The following is a 23026-nucleotide window of genomic DNA, read 5'->3' on the forward strand; positions in this document are numbered from 1 at the left end:
GTGAAAAAGAATATTTAAAGTGGTAGAATGGAAATGGCTAAAAGAAGATAAGATATAGGCCCCTATTTAACAAAGTCTGGCGGACCTGATCCGATATATATATATATATATATATATATATATATATATATATATATATATATATATATATATATATATATATATATATATATATATGTTACATTTAATTAAAATGAATGGAAAAAACTGTTTACATCTTTAATATACTGCATTTTCATGCCAAAATGTATTTTATAAAATTGATTTTGATTTTTTGCAATATTTAAACAACCTTCAGCACTGATAGACTATTTAGCAACACTGACTCCCAAACCACAGTCTACTACAAAACGTAACCAGCAAAATATTTCATAAATATACATTTTTATGGAAGTTTGTTCTCCTAGTTATCAGAGTTTTAATTTCCCTAGAAAACAGCAGTTAAAATAATTTTCCACTAAGTTCACTGCATTATGGAAATTACAATTGCCAAATCATATCTGATGGGTCAATGGTTAAAGAGAACATTGTTACAATGTTCCCATTTCCATCTCTAATTAGATTTCACTGGCTGGCATCTATATTTGGCAATGTGAAATACGACACTAACTTTGGAACTTTGCTCTAATCAGTAGAGAAAAAACAGTAGTTTCCTTTATTTAAGAAATAAGAAATAATCCAATGTAGTTTAGGATAACATCTTTGTATGTCTAAAAGCATAATCAATTATAATTTCCAATCTATAAATGTTATTAAGGCTGCAGTGTATCCGATTAAATTCAGCTCTTTGGCTTACAGCAGACAAACAGTTTATCTAGGAAACTAAGTTACCCTATCTGGGAATCTCTTTTTTCAGAAACCTAGCCTTCAGTCATTTTCTACACTTTTTTTATCTCTAGCTGTGGCTATCTAAATTTAATTTGAAATTTACTTTTTACTCTTTTATGCAATTTGCTTAAGAGGTTAGGGATCAAAATTATTTTAGTTTTTTGTGTATTTTAGTAAAAACTCTGTGGGGAGGGGGGAGATATTAGTTTAGCAGCAACATGGTTTGAAAATTCTAAACAAATGGCTGGCTTGTTAAAACCCCTTATTAAAGAGAAGCTGAATTTACAATTCTAAAATGTACTTTTATCAACATAATTCAATGCACAAACTGTTGCCTCTGTTATTTATTTTCTTATTTTTTACTGATAGAAATATTTGAGACCTCTCTCCTTCTCTATCAGCAATTGGCAGCTACATGGCATAAAATGGCTCCTTCCTCTATCCTAAGACTCACGCACCGTTACACTCATTGCATACACTCTCACTCACACAATTTTAGAAGACCTTTTTCCTTGGGTCAACCTACACAGGTGTGGTTTTCCTGTTGAGCGTGTTGGTGTTAGAACCGTCCTTGCCCAGGGTGCCTGTGTTTGAGGCTGGTCCTGTGACTGTGACGGTGACCCCAGGTTCCTTGGGAAAGCAGTTGTGGAGCTGGAGAAAACTGTGATCCCCACGCTCTGTGTTATATAAGCTGCTTACATTGGCCTTGGAGGTATCTCTTGACAGGGTATACATGGAGATGTCAGTTGAAGGAATCCCTTTGACTCCAACAGGTGAAGTGTCCCTGGATTGAGAAGGTTCAGTGGATCGTGAACTAGATCTGGAGCGCCTGCGATATCGAAAACGATAACTAGGTAGCCGAAGTATGGCTGAGGGGTTCTTGATCAGTTCTGTGCGTGATTTACAGTGGGCTTCTCTGTTTTTTTCAATGTAGATATTAACTGCTAGGACACCAATCATTTCAGCTATGATGAAAGAAAGTCCTCCAAAATAGAAGGACCATCCATATGAGTAGTGACTCTTCTTTTCATCATCCCTTTTTGTGCCAGGGTCCCCAGCATTGGCAGAAATGTAAACAATTACACCAATGATGTTGCTTAAACCTGCCATTAGATAAAAAGACAACACAAATGGGCAGAAGAAAAAAAAGAGCATTTAATTTGTGACATTACTCATTGAATTCATGATGGATCAGAATACTATATTTCTAGGTAATCTTAAAAAATATTCTGGGGGAGAGAAAGAGAGAGGGGGATAAGAGGGGAGAAAGTGAGCGTTAAAAAGAGGGGGGGAAAGGGTGGGGGCAAGAAAGAGATCAGTTGGCCTGATGATCTCAAACTCTCTGGTGAGATTATCTAAGAGGTCTCATCAGAACTGCAAGGTCCCTCAAAGAATTTTAGAAAGGCAAATTTTAACTTCAGAGCTACTTATTTTACTATGCATGGTTCTACATGTGAAGCAGACACCTATATTACAATATAATGCTCAAAATTCCCCAAAGATTTTGATTGATTTCTCTACATGCCAGTGAGTTATTGATCATTAGGTCCAGAGAGAGAAAGGTAAATAAAATTGTTCAAATCGTAGGAGGCAGACAGAACCTGGCACAAGTAAAAATAAATTTGTTTTTACCTATCTTTAAGATTGGGTTAAAGGCATATTGTATTTAAAAATGTTCCCCCCGTTACTTTGTTCTTAATTTTACCTGCTGGAGTGTAGTTAATTGTTTGAAAACAGCTACTTTATTTTTATTTGTTATTTTTCATGGTTACTTTTGCATGTTGTTTACCCACCTATACTAAAAATATGAACAACACACATTTTCTCTGTGGAAAATGTATGTAAATGGGAGACAAAGCACAGATTAATCTCCCAGTATGAGGGAGAGATAGATCTATGACTACAGGAAATACCTGAAATGCGTCAGTAACGTCATTCAGGCCGAGGTTGTAGCCTCAGTCTTTTATTTTGGCAGCAGCTGTTTGTTTGTTTGCTTAGTGGTCGTTTGTGTATTCTTTTTAATAGCATCTGAAACAAATACCTTCATTTTATTTGCACTACGTTGAAGCCGGTCTGGGTATTTCTGGTCAGGTAGAGATAGATTCTGTATGAGAAATAGTTGATTGTATTTATTTATCCCCCCCCCCCCCGCCATAATTACCATTTTAATACATAACATTTTTTAGCAGGTCTGCTTTTCTTGCAGGCTCAGCTTATTGTTAAGGGCATCTACTAGGTAATGGTTTTAATGAGCTAATTCAAATACAGAAATAAACATGAAAGGGAAATGTAATTTAATACTCTGCACTAGGTAAAAACTAGTAATGGGGAGCACATTAAGGGGAGAAACAACTTTTATAGAACAATGTCCCTTTAACTTCTACTTTTATGCTAGGTATATTTAAGAACCACTAGAGGTCCATTGTTTAATAATTGTCATTTTTTTTACACTAGACAGCTAATCGGAGGGACCCACTATTTAATCAAGGCACAGTTACCATGAAAATATGTGTCAGTGGTAGTTATATATATACAGTATCTCACAAAAGTGAGTACACCCCACACATTTTTGTAAATATTTTATTATATCTTTTCATGTGACAACACTGAAGAAATGACATTTTGTAAAAGTGAATTAGTAAGTGTACAGCCTGTATAACAGTGTAAATTTGCTGTCCCCTCACAATAACTCAACACACAGCCAATAATGTCTAAACCATTGGCAACAAAAGTGAGTACACCCCTAAGTGGAAATGTCCAAATTGGTCCCAAAGTGTCAATATTTTGTGTGGCCACCATTATTTTCCAGCACTGCCTTAACCCTCTTGGGCATGGAGTTCACCAGAGCTTTACAGGTTGCCACTGGAGTCCTCTTCCAATCTTCCATGACGACATCACAGAGCTGGTGGAAGTTAGAGACCTTGCGCTCCCCCACCTTCTGTTTGAAGATGCCCCACAGATGCTCAATAGGGTTTAGGTCTGGAGACATGCTTGGCCAGTCCATCACCTTTACCATCAAATTCTTTAGCAAGGCAGTGGTAGTCTTGGAGGTGTGTTTGGGGTTGTTATCATGTTGGAATACTGCCCTGTGGCCCAGTCTCCAAAGGGAGGGGATCATGCTCTGCTTCAGTATGTCACAGTACATGTTGGCATTCATGATTCCCTCAATGAATTATAGCTCTCCAGTGCCGGCAGCACTCATACAGGCCCAGACCATAACACTCCCACCACCATGCATGACTGTAGGCAAGAGACACGTCTTTGTACTTCTCACCTGGTTGCCGCCACACACTCTTGACACCATCTGAACCAAATAAGTTTATCTTGGTCTCATCGGACCACAGGACATGGTTCCAATAATCCATGTCCTTAGTCTGCTTGTCTTCAGCAAACTGTTTGCAGGCTTTCTTGTGCATCATCTTTAGAAGAGGCTTTCTTCTGAGACAACAGCCATGCAGACCAATTTGATGTAGTGTGCGGCGTATGGTCTGAACATTGACAGGCTGACCCCCCACCCCTTCAACCTCTGCATCAATGCTGGCAGCACTCATACGTCTATTTCCCAAAGACAACTTCTGGATATGACACTGAGCATGTGCACTCAACTTCTTTGGCCTACCATGGCGAGGCCTGTTCTGAGTGGAACCTGTCCTGTGAAATTGCTGTATTGTCTTGCCCACCATGCTGCAGCTCAGTTTCAGGGTCTTGGCAATCATCTTATAGCCTAGGCCATCTTTATATAGAGCAACAATTCTTTTTTTAAGATCCTCAGAGAGTTCTTTGCGATGAGGTGCCATGTTGAACTTCCAGTGACCAGTATGAGAGAGTGTGAGAGCGATAACACCAAATTTAGCACACCTGCTCCCCATTCACACCTGAGACCTTGTAACACTAACGAGTCACATGACACCGGGGAGGGAAAATGGCTAATTGGGCCCAATTTGGACATTTCAACTTAGGGGTGTACTCACTTTTGTTGCCAACGGTTTAGTCATTAATGGCTGTGTGTTGAGTTATTTTGAGGGGACAGCAAATTTACACTGTTATACATGCTGTACAATCACTATTTTATATTGTAGAAAAGTGTAATTTCTTCAGTGTTGTCACATGAAAAGAGATAATAAAATATATATATATATATATATATATATACACCCATACACATATTTAGACATATATATATATATATACACATTGTAGCCCTTTCCAGTCAAATATCTTTTTATATACCCTATATAAACACATAAATACAGACACACACACACACACACACACATATATATATATACCCATACACATATTTAGACATATATATACACACATTATAGCCCTTTCCAGTCAAATACCTTTTTATATACCCTTTATCCCTTATGTTGTGCTAGGTGCAACATATTTTTTACCTCTTACACTTAACGCTTGGGGTCAATTTATTATTGTGCAGATGGACATGATACAATGTAGCGTATCATGTCCACAGCACATTGATAAATGCCGACAGCATTAGCTGTCAGCATTAATCATTGCACCAGCAGTTCTTGTGAACTGCTGTGCAATACCGCCCCCTGCAGATTCACAGTAAATCGGCCGCTAGCAGGGGGTGCCAATCAACCTGATCGTATTCGATCGGGTTGATTTCTGTCCTCCACCTCAGAGCAGGTTGACAAGTTATGGAACAGCGATATTAAGACCGCTGCTAAATAACTTCTGTCTCCGGCGAGTCTGATTGAAAAAGTATAATTTTATATATATATATATATATATATATATATATATATATATATATATATATATATATATATATATATATATATATATATATATATATATATATATATATATATATAAAATAAAAAGACATAAACGACAGGACTCTCAATGGAACTTTATAATCTAAGAAAACAAGTTAAGTGCTAGCAGTCACAAACATAATATAAAAATATATACCATATTAAGAGAAGGGCTTATGATTCGTATACACAAAGCCAAAGCATGACCAAGGCTGCACAAAAAACTGTTTATTCATTTTGAAAACAGTGAAACAAAGGTGCAGTGGAGATTATCCACTTGAGATTACTCACTGAGAGCAAATAATGGCATCAAACAGATTACTTGAAACAATGAGCTAGAATCACACAAAGAAATACATATGTATGTATGTATATGTACATTTTCACACACTGTCATATAAAAATATGAACGTAAAAGGTAGACACAGGAGTCTCTCAATGTTAGGAGGGCACTAAGTGCTAACGTACGCCCTACAAAGTTCTTTTCCAAAATCTCACTCAGCAGAGAAAAAGTTCCTATGGCTTTATTGAGCACATAGTGCAAATGCACACTCAGTTTGTTGTGCCGAAATAAGATGAAACTATTAACAGTCCAGCACTGGTAAACACAGAGAGGATTTACTTACGGATCCCAGACTTTATAACGGAACAGAGCGGTTCATGCAGACATGACCCTTCCTGTCTTGTTGGACTTGCTCAGCGTTTTGCTCCTTTTCCAGTGGAAGTGCCGACTGCACTATGTTGATTATAGCATTTGAGTATCAATACCATCTGTACTTTGTTTAGAAAGCTCACTGTCCGTCTCTCGTGTTAGCCGATCCAGGCTGCTAACAACATTCCCAGAGACTAAGGGAGCTCAAGTATAAAGCAAACCAACTGCTGCTCACACAGGTGAGTACTCCACTACGGTCTGATAACGCGTTTCGCCCCTCCCCTTTTTGGTATGCACAGGGCTTCGTCAGATACCACTACAATGACAGCCCTTCTATAAGTAGCGTGTTTTTTGGTCCAAAAGAACCAACTTAATTTAAAGGCAAAGTATACATTAATGCAACAAACAATACAATGTTGCAATTACATAGTATCTATTGCTTAGTTAATGACCATGGCTTTCTCATTAGATAAACTTAAAACTTATATCAATTCGAAAACATTTTCTTTTATGAGACTGACAAACTGAAGATATTTAATAACACTTTTAAAATGTAACATACTCTTGATGATTCACCTTTCCAATCAAAACATATCTTTAAATGATTGCAAGGAAAGATAGGAGGGACGCCTTTTTGGAATATTATGACAGGGTATTTAAAGAAAACTTGCATATTCAATTTTCTCATTCAAACCTCCAGGTGTTAATGTATTTAAAACATATATCCACTTTGGAGGAGGACAGAGGAGGAGCCAGAGACGATACATGTTATGGAAGGGCAAGGCGAGGAAAGAACAGGAGGTACAGAGGCAACAGGAACTATTCTCGCATGATGGCGAGGAATCAGGAGAGGCTGGATCAATTTTAGGCCAACCACCAACAGAGAATCAATTTACTGTGGTAAATCTGTCATCCTTCTCACTCAATGATGCTCACATCAAGGTATTGTCTAAGGGATTATCCTTTGCCCTGCTACAGGGTTGGGTAAATTTGAAGTTACCAAGGATATCAATTTATTCCCTCGAATATTAGTTTTTAAAAAACTGTGGAGTGAAAAACAAATACATAAAGTCCGAGCTCTTGAGGGCAAAGCAGATGAGGAAACTTTGGAGACTCTGGTTTCCCTTTTATCTGAGCAGGAGGATTCTTTGGAGGAGGAGGGTGACAGATTCCCAGTAAAATCAAATTAGTATAATACATCAAGCAATATGCTAGCATTATCCATGGTCCCTAGTTCAATTCTATTCAAAGCTTTGTCAAATGTGTTGAGAAAGATATACAGGGCATTTGTAATATGAGTATCATTTGTGACAATCTCAGTAAGACAGAGAGAACAGCATTAAATGAGCTTAAAAACCATGATGACATAGTTATAAAATTATCTGAAAAAGGAGGAAATGTTGTCATCATGGAAAAAACTCTGTACTTTGAAGAGGCAATGAGACAACTCAGAGACCCCAACAGTATATCCAGATTAAAAGGGTTCAGTATGAAAAATCATGTAATTAACTTTTGTTCATCCTTAATGATGGCATAAAAGAAGGTCTGATCTCTTCCAAAGAACACCAATTTATGTATTGTAAATTCCCCATCCTCCTTACATTCTACTGTATACCCAAATTACATAAGAATTGGAAAAGCCTCAAAGGTGACCCATTATCTCTGGCATAGGTGGTCCTACTGAAAATGTCAGCAAATATATGGATTTCTTTTTGAAACCTTTTCTGTCATCTATGCCATCCTATGTCAAAGATACAAAGTGAGGTTCTACAAAGGCTATACAGTGTGAATGTAAGTGAGAATACCCTTCTAGTGACCTGGACGTGGAGTCCATATATTCATCCATTCCCCATAGTGCTGGACTCAGGGCTACTAAGCATTTTCTCGATATCAGAGGTAAAAGCTATGAGAAACATTCCTCATTTGATATTAAACTTTTGGAATTTGTTTTAACAAACAATATTTTTACTTTTGATGGAAAAAAATTTCATCAACAAAGAGGTACAGCAATGGGTGTCACATGTGCCCCAACCTACGCATGTCTGCATTTAGGCCTCTGGGAACAACAGGAGGTGTTTGGTAGACTGAGTGAGTGCGTGGAGACACATGTGGCACTGTGGCTCAGATATATGGATGATGTCTTCATATTGTGGGAAGGCAGTGTTGAGGAGGTCACTAAGTTTGTAGATATCTTAAATATGAATTCCCTCAATATTTTTTTTACATATGAGGTCAATAAAGTAGATACTTCATTTTTGGATTTATTAATCAGAAAACATAAAACAGACCTAAGTACACAAGTCTATAGGAAAGCTACAGTAACAAATGATTTGCTACATGCTAATAGCCAACATCCAAGAATGGCATCCCTACAGGACATTTCCTGAGACTTAAAAGGAACTGCTCTATGGAGACATCCTTTGAAAAACAAGCTGAGGAGATGGCAAATAGATTTAAGGCAAGAGGATACTCAAACAGGCAGATAAAGCGTGCATGGATAAGAGCGAGTAAAAGCTCTAGGCAGGATCTTCTGTTTAAAGGGAAACAAAAAGCTGAAGATAGCCCGATAAGGGTTATCACTAAATTAAACAGCCACTGGGATAAGATTAAAACTATCCTTATGAAAAACTGACATATTCTTCAGGCAGATAGCTCTCTGGATGGAATTATTTCAGACTATCCTTTACTGACTGCCAAAAGGGCATTAAGTTTGAGAGATAGTCTAGTCCATAGTGAGTATGAGAAGGCAACTCCAGTGAAGAATTGGTTAACAGCGGTGCAGCCTAGAGTGGGATGCCACCCCTATGGAAAATGTGTATATTGCAGTAGTTTAATTAAAACAAAAACATTCCTTATGGATGTAAATCATGTGTTTAAAATTAAAAAGTGGATTACGTTCAATACCACAGGGGTGATCTATCTCCTTTACTGCTCATGCCCCTGTTTCTACATAGGAAAGACCACAAGAGAGATAAAAAATAGAATCAGGGAGCATAGAAACGGCATAAAAAATGGGAACATTGATAGCCCCATAGGAAGGCATTTTCTTTAGAAACATAGATCAAGTATGGATGATTGGTATTGAACATGTGAAAAGCAGAATAAGAGGAGGAAATGTTGACAGGGTTATACTCCAGAAACAGGCAAAGTGGATGTACATTTTAAATACATTAACACCTGGAGATTTGAATGAGAAAATTGAATATGCAAGTTTTCTTTAAATACCCTGTCATAATATTCCATAAAGGCCTCCCTCCTATATTTCCTTGCAATCATTTAAAGATATGTTTTGATTGGAAAGGTGAATCATCAAAAGTGTTATTGATTAAATATCTTCGGTTTGTCAGTCTCATAAAAGAAAATGTTTTGGAATTGATATAAGTTTTAAGTTTATCTAATGAGAAAGCCATGGTCAATAACTAAGCAATAGATACTATGTAATTGCAACATTGTATTGTTCAGTGCAATAATGTATACTAAGTTGGTTTTTTTGGATCAAAAGACACGCTACTTAAGGAAGGTGTGTCATTGTAGCGGGATCTGACGAAGCCCTGTGCATACCCAAGAGGGGAGGGGCGAAACGCATCATCAGACTGAAGTGGAGTACTCACCTGTGTGAGCAGAAGTTGGTTTGCTTTGTACTTGAGCTCCCTTAGTCTCTGGGAATGTTGTTAGCAGCCTGGATCGGCTAACACGAGAGACGGACAGCGAGCTTTCTAAACAAAGTACAGATGGTATTGATACTCAAATGCTATAATCAACATAGTGCAGTCGGCACTTCTACTAAAAAAGGAGCCAAACGCTGAGCAAGTCCAACAAGACAGGAAGTGTCATTTCTGCATGAACCACTCTGTTCCGTTATAAAGCCCTGGATCCGTAAGTAAATCCTCTCTGGGTTTACCAGTGCTGGACTGTTAATAGTTTCATCTTATTTCGGCACAACAAACTGTGCGTGCAGTTGCACTATGTGCTCAGAAAAGCCGTAGGAACTTTTTCTCTGCTGAATGCGATTTTGGAAAAGAACTTTGTAGGGCGTGCGTTAGCACTTAGTGCCCTCCTAAAATTGAGAGACTCCTGTGTCTATCTTTTCCGTTCTTATTTTTATATGACAGTGTGTGAAAATGTCCATATGTATATGAGATTAAATATTTCTTTGTGTGATTCTAGCTCATTGTATCGAGGAATCTGTTTGATGCAATTATTTGCTCTCAGTGAGTAATCCCTAGGGGATAATCTCCACTGCACCTGTGTTTCACTGTTTTCAAAACGAATACACAGTTTTTTTGTGCAGCCTTGGTCACGCTTTGGCTTTGTGTATACAAATCATAAGCCCTTCTCCTAATATGGTCTTAATATGGTATATATTTATTTTTATATATATATATATATATATATATATATATATATATATATATATATATATATATATATATATATATATATATTTATATATATATATATATATATATATATATTAAATTTAATATACAGGTTTATTATTGAGAAAAATGCATACACACATATATCTAAGCACATACAAATACACACACATGCTGTACATATACACTTTTGAGCCCTTCTCAGTCACCTTGTCATATACTATATCCCTTTAAATCACAGATACATTTATCTCAATAATAAACGTATATATTACATTTAATATGTGTATATATGAGTGAAATACTTTGTTTTACTGTATTATACATGAGTTTTATTATGCATATATTATAACCTTAACACTTTACTTAGGTGTCCAAGTGTGATGCTTTCAAGAGCTATTTTGTGTTGCAACTCATAACTTACTACTTGTGAGTGATGAAAGTACACCCTGTGCTATCCATTCAAAGTGTAGTGTATGCTAAAAAAATGTTGGTAGTATTAAGATTCATTGACTTGTAATATTAGATTGTGCGTTATTCTTAGAGCAGGGTAACAATATGAATAGTGCACCCTGAGCTCCACTTGTAATCTACGCCTTTGAGTTTAGAAGAGGGAAATTCATTCTAATTGTCTTTATGTATGATATTAAATTACATATTTTCCATATATTATTTTTATTTATAATAATTTGAATTGTACTTACATCATTGAGAAATGTTACTTTTATATTTGTTTAAGACAATATATATGATGTTCGCTATAGTTAAAGGGACATAAAAACCAAACTTTTGATTCCGATAGAGTATACTGTACAATTGTTAACAACTTTCTAAATTACTTATATATTCAAATGTGCCTGATTATCTTGGTATCCTTGGTTAATGGAGCAGCAGTGCACTACTGGCAGCTAGCTGAACACATCATGTGAGCCAATGACCAAGAGGGATATAAGTGCGGCCACCAATCAGCAGCTAGCTCCAAGTAGTGCATTGCTGCTTCTGAGCCTTCCTTGGTCACCAGTGAGCAGGGGGCGGCATTGCACAAGCATTGCTTGTGCAATGCCGCATTTTCAAGTTTTTAAACACACTGGCAAGTGAAAATAAAGCTATATATTTATATATATATATATATATATATATATATATATATATATATATATATATATATATATATATATATATATATATATATATAAAATTAAAAAATACATTTGAATAAAGGCATTTTAAATATTTCTATTAAAAACATTACATTTCTTTAAAATTGATATTAGATATTTCAAGATTTCATGGTGTTTAACCGGGAAGGACTCAAAAGTAAATATATATATATATATATATATATATATATATACTGTATATATATATCTGTTTGTCTTTGTATATATATCTGTGTGTATATATCTGTGTTTCTTTATATTTGTGTGTATGTATATACCTTTTAAACCAATTTTAACAACTTATCTTTAATAATAAACATATTTTAAATTAAATGTTTATATATAAGTGCCATACTTTATTTTAATGTTTTAAATGTGTTTTGATAAACCTCTATTTTAGCCTTAACACATTACTTCAGGTCTCAAGTCTTGCAAAGTGATCTAGCACTGTTATCGAGCACAACACATAACTTTTAACTTGTAATATGAGTGACGCTTAATGTGGCTGCATTATTTATTTAAATTATAGGGCCTGCTAAAGGGATGTCAGCCGTTTTAAACATTCTCTGGTAAATCTTCTTCACCATGGACTTCTAATATCAGTTTGTGCAGTCCATCAATAGTGATAGTGCACCCTGCGCTATCAATAGTGCTTAAAGGGACATTCTGGTCAAAAGTGAAATGCACAAAGATGAACTACATATTTGAAACTAAACATATTTGCAATATAAATGTATTGGCAAAAATGCTTTTAGTAAAAGTTATCACTGTTTTGTGTTAAGAGTTTTCTCTGCACGTGCATGTGAAGCATAGCTAGACATTATCAGTGCACTAGCATTTTAAATAATGCAGCTGCTCAGAGCACCAGTGGGGCTTGTATCATGTCAGCAATTAACAAATTGAGTCATTACCAGATGGTAAAAGCACATTAGGTTCCATGAACAATTGCTGTGTTTAAAATTCTGGTGCACGGTGAATACTTTTGAAACAGCTAAAGAGTTTATTAGAAGCCTTTTTTGCTATTACATGTATACTACAAAAATGCTTCTATTCAAAACCAAAATGCACCCATATGGGTTCCAATTTTGGATGGAATGTTCCTTTAACTTGTTATCTGGGCCACTGTTATGTGTATTTTGACAATATGATAAAAATAAATAAAAAGAGAATATATTGGAACTATATTGCTACTACATAACCAAATTTCCTATATCTCTTTTGAATGCTAAATATAGAGAGGATGAAGACAGTTAAAGAACATATATTATATTCACAGTAGAATTTGGTCTCACCTGCAGCGACAAATAGAATCCCAGCCCCCAAGATTATATTACGCTTGGATTTGTAAACTCGACTGGCAGCAACACAAAGGCCTCCGAGTAAGAGGAGCATGGCACTGAGAATTGGGAAGATACTTGAAGCACGAACAACACCTAGCAGATAAGAGGAAACAAATTAACCCAGCATCCTTAAAGAAACTTTAAACTTATGAGAAGATTATTTCATGTAAAAAAAATGTTTCTATATAGAAATAAACAATGCTTTAGCACTATTAAAGGGACATTAAACACTAAATACATGCTAGATAGAATGATGCATTCAAAGAAAAGATTAGTCCATGACTAACATGTAGATGTATTTTTTAAAGTTTCATTTGTTGTTTAAATAGTGACAAAATAAGTGTAAAGTTTTAGTGTCTATAAAACACTGGGAGCTGCCATGTTGTAACTTGTGTTACCTTCTCTGCTGTGGCCAATTAGGGACAGTTATACATAGGTCACTAGAGTGTGCAGCCAATGGTTGTGCTGGATTTAACAGTGTTCTGCACTTCCATTTCTAACAGGAACTGAAAAGCTCACAATTTCAGAATGGAATTACAGGCAAAGAGGACAAAATAAATAATGAAAGTATATTGCAGAGTTGTTTTATTATATACAATTTATCATTTTATATTACCATCTCAAAGTGTTTAATGTCCCTTTAAATTAATTTAGGTTGGTAAATTGCTTTTTTTCAGAAGGATCTTGCCAATGTATGCAATTATATTGCCCAGTGTTCTTATGCCACCCTTTGCACACATATTTCAGCAATGAATATAATTGGCTGTTGGTTTGTGTGTATGGCAAATAGCACCAATACACATGCTCTAATTAGCCTCTTCTGAAGGTTGGAAAATCATTTAAATAAATCTTTATTTATAGACAGATGGTTACTTTCATAAAAACATTATTGCAAAGCACATTTAAAAAAAGCAAAAAAAAAACACATTAATAGAAAGATACTGTGTTGATGTTACATGGGACACTATATCTAAAAGTGTTGTGTCATCCATATGAATAAGTTACATTGAAATATGTTGACATTAAAATATTTTCTTTCTTTAAATTTAAATTGTATAGTTGTATCCTTAAAGCACTTCTATAAATCCTCATTGGCTTAGAGATGCTTCCTATTAATGCTCAGGGAACGATTATCTAACATTCGATGGATGGGATGTGAAAAACCTTGAAAACACTTGCAGGGGCTGCACTCAGTGAATTAAACAATATTGTGGCTGTTCCTTTGAGATGCCTCTAATAGAAAGTATGGTGTGTGATGGAAAAGGAAACTTTGTTGGGGTGAGAGAAGCTAGTAAGCATAGGGGGTAAACTTTAAAAATGAAATACTGCAGCTAATACAAATTAGATCACACTTTTGAGTTTATAGAACCTTACAGTTGCCTTTGTTTTAATAATAAATCATTTGACTATTTTGAAACAATCTTGCTTTAAGTTTGTGAGATAAAATAGAGAGATAAAATAGTGAGATCTGCAGCTGGAAATATTTAGAAAATACACCAGATCTGGCGAAAAACTTTCAGCTATGCTCATGGAGCGCCCCTGTTCAGCCCTATAGCAAATATAGGGAAGCTTATATTAAGGAAAACAATACTATTTGAGTTTCACAGTTACAAATACAAATTTCAAAAGTGTTTTTTGAATCTGCAGTGTAGTATTTTTTAGATTTGTATGGAGTGTTAAATTGGGGTTTTTTTTCCTGTGAAATTTCAAAAATAATTTTAATTTTATATAAAATACAATTTTTTTTGCAAAACAATTTAATTACAATTTATAATGAGCTTTAACTATACAAATGTTCATTGCATCTTTTTCATTTCAATATTTAATTAATTTGTTTCATACAATTTTTAAATTATGATTTTTTTGTGACACACATTATAAAATACTAGTCCTAAAGCCAGTTCACACGGGCCATTTTTTGTAGTACAGTGGTCCCACCCCTTGCTCTTTCTCCCACCCCCCTCTCTTTTGCTTTCTCTCTCTCCCTCTCTTTTGCTCTCTCTCCCCCTCTTTTTGCGATCTCTCCTCTATCTTTTGCTCATTCCCCTCTCTTTTGCTCCCTCTCTCCCCCCTCTCTTTTGCTTTCTCTCCCACCTCTCTTTTGCTCTCTCTCTCTCCCCCTCTCTTTTGTGCTCTCTCCCCCCTCTCTTTTTCGCTCTTTCTCCCCCTCTCTTTTGCTCTCTACCTCCCCCCTCTCTTTGGGCTCTCTCTCGCTCCATGTCTCTTTTGCTCTCTCTCCCCCCTCTCTTTTGCTCTCTCTCTCCTTTCTCTTTTGCCCTCTCTCCCCTCTCTTTTGCTCATTCCCCTCTTTTGCTCCCTCTCTCCTCCCTCTCTTTTGCTTTCTCTCCCACCTCTCTTTTGCACTCTCTCTCCCCCCTCTCTTTTGTGGTCTCTCCCCCCTCTCTTTTGCACTCTTTCTCCCCCTCTCTTTTGTACTCTCTCTCCCCCCTCTCTTCATGCTCTCTCTCCCCCCTCTCTTTTACTCCCTCTCCCCCTTCTCTTTTGCTCTCTCTCCCCCTCTCTTTTGCTCTCTCTCTCTCCTCTTTTTGCTCTTTCCCCTCTCTTTTGCTCCCTCTCTCCCCCGTCTCTTTTACTTTCTCTCCCCACTCTCTTTTGCTCTCTCCCCTCTCTTTTGCGCTCTCTCTCTCCCTCTCTTTTGCGCTCTCTCACCCCCTCTTTTGCACTCTCTCTCCCCCCTCTCTTTTGTGCCCACTCTCTCCCCCTTCTCTCTCTCCCCTCTCTTTTGCTCTTTCTCTCCCCTCTCTCCTCCTCTATTTTGTTCCCCCTCTCTCTCTTTCACCCCTCTCTTTTGTGCTCTCTCTCCCCCCTCTCTTTTGCAATCTCTCTCTCCCCCTCTCTTTTGCACTCTCTCTCTCTCTCCATTCTCTCTCTCCCCTCTCTTTTGCTCTCTCTCTCCTCCTCTTTTGCTCCCCCCTCTCACTCCCCCTCTATTTCCCCTCTCTTTTGCTCTCTCTCTCCCCCTCTCTTTTGCTCTCTCTCTCCCCCTCTCTTTTGTTCTCTCTCTCTCCCCTCCCCTCTCTCCCCCCTCAATCTCTCTCTCCCCACCTCTTTTGCTCTTTCTCCTTCCTTTCTTTTGCTCTCTCTCCCTCCTCCCTTTTGCGCTCTCTCTCTCCCCTCTCTTTTGCACTCTCCCTCCCCCTCTCTTTTGCGCTCTTTCTTCCCCTCTCTTTTGTGTTCTCTCTCCCACTCTATTTTGCGCTCTCTCTCCCCCTCTTTTGTGCTCTCTTTCCCCCTCTCTTTTGTGCTCTCTCCCCCTCTCTTTTGCATGCTCTCTACCCCCTCTCTTTTGTTCTCTCTCTCCTCCCTCTCTTTTGCTCTCTCTCTTTCTCTCTCCCCTCTCTTTTTCTCTCTCCCCCCTCTCTTTTGCTCTCTCTCTCCCCCCTCTCTTTTGCTCTCTTCCCCCTGTCTCTCTCTCCCCCCTCTCTATCTCTCTTTCCCCCTCTCTCTCTCCCCCTCTTTTGCTCTCTCTCTCTCTCCCACTCTCTTTTGCTCTTTTTCTCTGCCCCTCGATTTTGTTCTCTTTCTCTCTCCCTCTCTTTTGCTTTCTCTCTCTCCCTCCCTCCATTTCTCTCCCCCCTCTCTTTCTCCCCCTCCACTCTCTCTCTCTCTCTCTCTCTCTCTCTCTCTCTCTCTCTCTCTCTCTCTCTCTCTCTCCCCCTCTCTTTTTCTCTCTCTCCCCCCTTTCTTTTGGGCTCTCTCCCCCCTCTCTTTTGCTCCCTCTCCCCCCTCTCTTTTGCACTCTCTCTCTCCCCCTCTTTTGCTCTTTCTCTCCCCCTCTCTTTTGCTCTTTCTCCCCCTCTCTTTTTCTTTCTCCCACTCTCTTTTGCTCTCTCTTTCCCCTTCTCTTTTGCTCTCTCTCCCATCTCTTTTGCTCTCTCTCTTCCCCCCCAACTATTTTTCTCTCTCCCCCTCTATTTTGCTATCCTTCTCTCTCCCCCACTCTTTTGCTGTCTCTCTCTCCCCCTCTCTTTTGATCTCTCTTCCCTCTCTTTTGCTCTCTCTCCCCTCTCTTTTGCTCTCCCCCTGTCTTTTTTAAACTGTCTATCTCGCATGCGTGCGACTGCGCCCGGCCCCACCTCCACAATGCTCTGTCCCATCCACACCACGTCCGGCCACGCCCGCTCACTCCCACCATTTTTACGCCACAGACAGCAGATCAGGTAGACTCTAAGGCCAGATGTGTTTGTCCTGCGCTGTGTCTACTGCGCATGACAGCATCGGACAAACACACTTGTCCTTTTATATAATAGGATTAAAATTATTCAGTGCATATGACTGAGGTTCCATAACACTCACTGATTACATAACTGTTAATGTTTTATGAATTAAAATGATTATGTCATTATATGTATCAGACATTTCTTCTATGATATTCTTATTTCCTTGTCCCTGCAACTGGAACTATTGAGCTAAAATATATATTTTTTTACCTGCCCATAAACAGAATAGATAGAATAATATATTATCTTTTCCTGGTGTTTTCCTTCCAATTAGATTTTTTTTCTTAGCTGTACATCTCAGAGACTACTAATAAGAGTACATAGTTATCTCTTGTGGAAATAAACTGTTTCAAAAAATGATAGCAAGATAAATTGGTAAAGTTGATAAAAGAAAGATATTGGTAAGTTTTTTAAGTTATTATATACTCCATCTAAATCATGAAACTTTCATTATGGGGCGCGATCCGATATAGATCGCAGTTTGCACTAGCCTAACAATAAAAAAGCTATTAACCCCTAAACCGCCGCTCCCGTACCCCGCCGCAACCTAATAAAGTTATTAACCCCTAAACCGCCGCTCCCGTACCCCGCCGCCAGCTATATTATATCTATAACCCCCTAAAGTGAGCCCCTAACACCGCCGCCATCTATATTAAAATTATTAACCCCTAATGTAAGCCCCTTACACCGCCGCCATCTCTATTAAAATGATTAACCCCTAATTTAATCTACCTACCCCGCCGCCAGCTATATTATCTATATTAACCCTAAGTATATTATAGTTAATATAGGTATTACATTATATATATTAACTATATTAACCCTAATTATATTAGGGTTAATATAGTTAATATAGTTACTATAGTATTTATATTAACTATATTAACTCTATCTAACCCTAACACCCCTAACTAAATTTATATTAAATTAATCTAATTCATTTATAAACTAAAATATTCCTATTTAAATCTAAATACTTACCTATAAAATAAACCCTAAGATAGCTACAATATAATTAATAATTACATTGTAGCTATGTTAGGGTTAATATTTATTTTACAGGTAAATTGTTAATTATTTTAACTAGGTATAATAGATATTAAATAGTTATTAACTATTTAATATCTACCTAGTTAAAATAATTACCCAATTACCTGTAAAATAAATCCTAACCTAAGTTACAAATACACCTACACTATCAATAAATTTAATAAACTACAAACATCTATCTAAAAATACAATTAAATTAACTAAACTAAATTACAAAAAAAAACAAACACTAAATTACAAAAAATAAAAAAAAGATTACAAGATTTTTAAGCTAATTACACCTATTCTAAGCCCCCTAATAAAATATTAAACCCCCAAAATAAAAAAAATTCCCTGCCCTATTCTAAATTAAACAAATTTCAAAGCTCTTTACCTTACCAGCCCTTAAAAGGGCCTTTTGTGGGGCATGCCCCAAAGAATTCAGCTCTTTTGCATACAAATACAACCCCCCCCCATTACAACCCACCACCCACATACCCCTATTCTAAAACCACCCAAACCCCCCTTAAAAAAGCCTAACACTACCCCCCTGAAGATCTCCCTACCTTGTCTTCACCACACCGGGCCGAACTCCTGATCCGATCCGGGCGATGTCTTCCTCCAAGCGGCAAAGAAGAATTCTTCCTCCGGCGATGTCTTCCTCCAAGCGGCAAAGAAGAATTCTTCCTCCAGCGACGTCTTCCTCCAAGCGGCAGCAAAGTCTTCATTCTTCCGGCGGCATCTTCAATCTTCTTTCTTCGCTCCGCCGCCGTGGAGCATCCATCCCGGCCGACTGCTGTACTACGAATGAGGTACCTTTAAATGACGTCATCCAAGATGGCGTCCGCCGAATTCCGATTGGCTGATAGGATTCTATCAGCCAATCGGAATTAAGTTAGAAAAATCTGATTGGCTGATTGAATCAGCCAATCAGATTCAAGTTCAATCCGATTGGCTGATCCAATCAGCCAATTAGATTGAGCTCGCATTCTATTGGCTGTTCCGATCAGCCAATCAGATTGAGCTCGCATTCTATTGGCTGTTCCGATCAGCCAATAGAATGCGAGCTCAATCTGATTGGCTGTTCGGATCAGCCAATCGGATTGAACTTGAATCTGATTGGCTGATTCAATCAGCCAATCAGATTTTTCTAACTTAATTCCGATTGGCTGATAGAATCCTATCAGCCAATCGGAATTCGGCGGACGCCATCTTGGATGACGTCATTTAAAGGTACCTCATTCGTAGTACAGCAGTCGGCCGGGATGGATGCTCCGCCGGAAGAATGAAGACTTTGCTGCCGCTTGGAGGAAGACGTCGCCGGAAGAAGAATTCTTCTTTGCCGCTTGGAGGAAGACATCGCCGGAGGAAGAATTCTTCTTTGCCGCTTGGAGGAAGACATCGCCCGGATCGGATCAGGAGTTCGGCCCAGTGTGGTGAAGACAAGGTAGGGAGATCTTCAGGGGGGTAGTGTATTTGTAACTTAGGTTAGGATTTATTTTACAGGTAATTGGGTAATTATTTTAACTAGGTAGATATTAAATAGTTAATAACTATTTAATATCTATTATACCTAGTTAAAATAATTAACAATTTACCTGTAAAATAAATATTAACCCTAACATAGCTACAATGTAATTATTAATTATATTGTAGCTATCTTAGGGTTTATTTTATAGGTAAGTATTTAGATTTAAATAGGAATATTTTAGTTTATAAATGAATTAGATTAATTTAATATAAATTTAGTTAGGGGTGTTAGGGTTAGATAGAGTTAATATAGTTAATATAAATACTATAGTAACTATATTAACTATATTAACCCTAATATAATTAGGGTTAATATAGTTAATATATATAATGTAATACCTATATTAACTATAATATACTTAGGGTTAATATAGATAATATAGCTGGCGGCGGGGTAGGTAGATTAAATTAGGGGTTAATCATTTTAATAGAGATGGCGGCGGTGTAAGGGGCTCACAGTAGGGGGTTAGTTTATGTAGATGGCGGCGGGGTCCGGGAGCGGCGGTTTAGGGGTTAATAACTTTATTAGGGATTTCGGGGGGGATCGCGGTTGACAGGTAGATAGACATTGCGCATGCGTTAGGTGTTAGGTTTATTTTAGAAGATCGCGGTTGACAGGGAGATAGACATTGCGCATGCGTTAGGTGTTAGGTTTATTTTCTAGTTAGTTTAGGGAGTTACGGGGCTCCAATAGTCAGTGTAAGGCTTCTTATGGCTGCTTTTTGTGGCGAGGTGAAAATGGAGTAAGTTTTCTCCATTTTCGCCACGTAAGTCCTTACGCTGCATATTGGATACCAAACTGCGCTGGTTTGGTATACCTGCCTATGGCCCAAAAAACTACGGGCGAAGGCAGAAATATACGCGCGTAACTTCTAGGTTACGCCGTATATGTGATACCAAATCAGCGTAAATATTGGCGTCGCCGGCTTTTGCGGGCGACGATTTTTATCGGATCGACCCCTTGGTGTTTATGTCCCTTTAACCAATCCAAATGTGGGAAATTCAGATGTTAATGTTAAATAGTTTTCCCTGACACAGTTCAGTCTAAAAGACTGAAATACAAAGACAGAAAATTAAATAGTTTTTTTTTATTTATTTTTTTTAAGCAATTTGGACCACAAATATAGAAAAATTGTAATATTGTGTACCTGTTTCCTACATATGTTTGATTACTTAAATTTTGTAAAATCCAAGCTAATTTCTTTTTTTTCAAAATATGCTGTTATTTTTTGTTATGCTAAGTACAGCCAAATTCTTTGGCAGCCAATGTAATTAGTGGGTTTTCTAAGACTTACTTGTGCAGTCTCAGGAGAATTTATCATGACTAGTTGACATGACAGCATTGAGAAATTCAAAATGATTTGCAAAATGCAACTAATATATGCAGCATCCATTATGTGTTAATAGTTTTACATAAAATAGATGCAATTTGAAAATGAGACATCTCATTAATGTAACGATATTATATACATTTAGGTGTCAGCATTCCTTTAATCTTATGTTTAATAATTATAAGTATAAACTTATTCAAGATTAGAACACATACATTTTCAGTATGATAACATTTTTTCGTATTTGACATTGCTGTAATATCATTGGGTATGTGAGTAAAATATTTGATACAGCAAACAAATGTTCATGTTTATTTGTATATTGACTATTTAATACAGAACTATTCATTGTGATGTGATACATAATGATATCATATGTAAATAACACCACAGTTTAAATTACACCAAACTATATAATCAGGGATGCTTCTAAATCTGACTGGACACCAGGGCAACATCTAAAGAAGGGTCTCTCTTCCAACTGTCCTCAAAGGCCAATGCATTTTGTAAATACATGCACAGGTACACGTATACACATATGTGTTTGTTTTTTTATGTGTGTTTGTGTGTTTTTTGTGTAAGAGCATGTGTTTGTGTGTGTTTGTATGTGTTTGAGTGTGTGTTTTTGTATGAGTGAGTGTGTGTGTGTTTGTGTGTGTGAGTGAGTGTTTGTGTGTAAGAGCATGTGTTTGTGTGTGTGTGTGTGTTTGTGTGTGTTTCTATATGTGAGTCTGTGTGTTTGTGTGTAAGTGTGTGTGAGAGTGAGTGTTTGTGTGTGTGTGTGTTTGTGTGTGTCTATGTGTGTCTTTGTATGTGTGATTGTGTGTGTTTGTATGTATGTGTGAGTGTGTTTGTGTTTGTGTGTGTGTGTGTGTGAGTGTGTGTGTTTGTATGTGTGAGTGAGTGTGTTTGTGTGTTTGAGTGAGTGTGTTTGTATGTGTGAGTGTTTGTGTGTGTGTTTGTGTGTACATTTGCACATTTGCTTTTAACATCCAAGAATATGAGTGTGCTAGGAAAAATAATGCTGTAAATAATACAAATTTGTTTGAACAACACCAATATCAAACTTACTTTTTACTATGCAGGTTTGTTCAATTTGAAATTACGGAGCACTTCTTTAAACATACTCAAGTATAATTAACAGTGCAATAAAGTTGATTAGAGCAGCTTAAGTAGCATAAAAATTAAATTCTAAATTGGCTAGAAATGGATGTTTCATGAGCTCAAGATGCTTGGTTGACACTAGTTAATTTAAATAATTTTGTATTTTGATCTGCAGTTTGTTGCTGCCATTTCCATAATGGAAATAAATAATTTAATTTTAAGTGTTTATATACAGAATAATAATAAATAAAATTATCAAACAGAGGAAAACAAATGAAAAGAGATAGATGTATGAGATAATTGATTCTTGTTAAGAAATCAAATTGTAAGTAATGTATCAATTAATGTGTCGATTAAATTCTGTTTAACAAATTAAGGGCCAAATTATGAGTGGAGTGCAAAATATTGCTTATGTGAGCACAATATTTGCGATCCACTCAGTAATAGCAGTGCACGCAAATTTGTGCTAGCATTACAAGTAAAGCGTAATGCGAATGTGACCTCACATTCACATTACATGGAAGCTTTATGCTCACAAGAGCGCACTTTCAGAGGCTCCAACGAGAGGCCTTGTTCTTATGCCGTTAGACATGGTTGAAAACACAGTGCAGCGAAGGTGGTAAGCATCGGGCAGCAAATATTAAA

The 23026-nt window shown here is 37.1% G+C and overlaps 1 protein-coding gene across 2 annotated transcripts in view; it reads right to left on the minus strand.

Moving 5' to 3' along the window:
* Window positions 1–1260: 1260 nt before the first annotated feature.
* The window catches only part of CACNG8 (calcium voltage-gated channel auxiliary subunit gamma 8), a 70040-nt gene continuing 48274 nt past the window's right edge, over window positions 1261–23026 (minus strand). The window contains exons 3-5 of one of the 2 annotated variants that reach the window (XM_053689926.1): window positions 13099–13239; window positions 1450–1931; window positions 1261–1398 (exon numbers count right to left, since the gene is read on the minus strand). In XM_053689926.1, coding sequence (XP_053545901.1) covers window positions 1351–1398; window positions 1450–1931; window positions 13099–13239 — 671 coding nt within the window. In that variant the 3' untranslated portion in view covers window positions 1261–1350. Of the gene's footprint in view, window positions 1932–13098; window positions 13240–23026 lie in introns of both variants that reach the window. The other variant, XM_053689927.1, reaches the window with a different exon arrangement.

Source organism: Bombina bombina, chromosome 8, assembly GCF_027579735.1.
Source record: "Bombina bombina isolate aBomBom1 chromosome 8, aBomBom1.pri, whole genome shotgun sequence".
Classification (NCBI taxonomy): domain Eukaryota; kingdom Metazoa; phylum Chordata; class Amphibia; order Anura; family Bombinatoridae; genus Bombina; species Bombina bombina.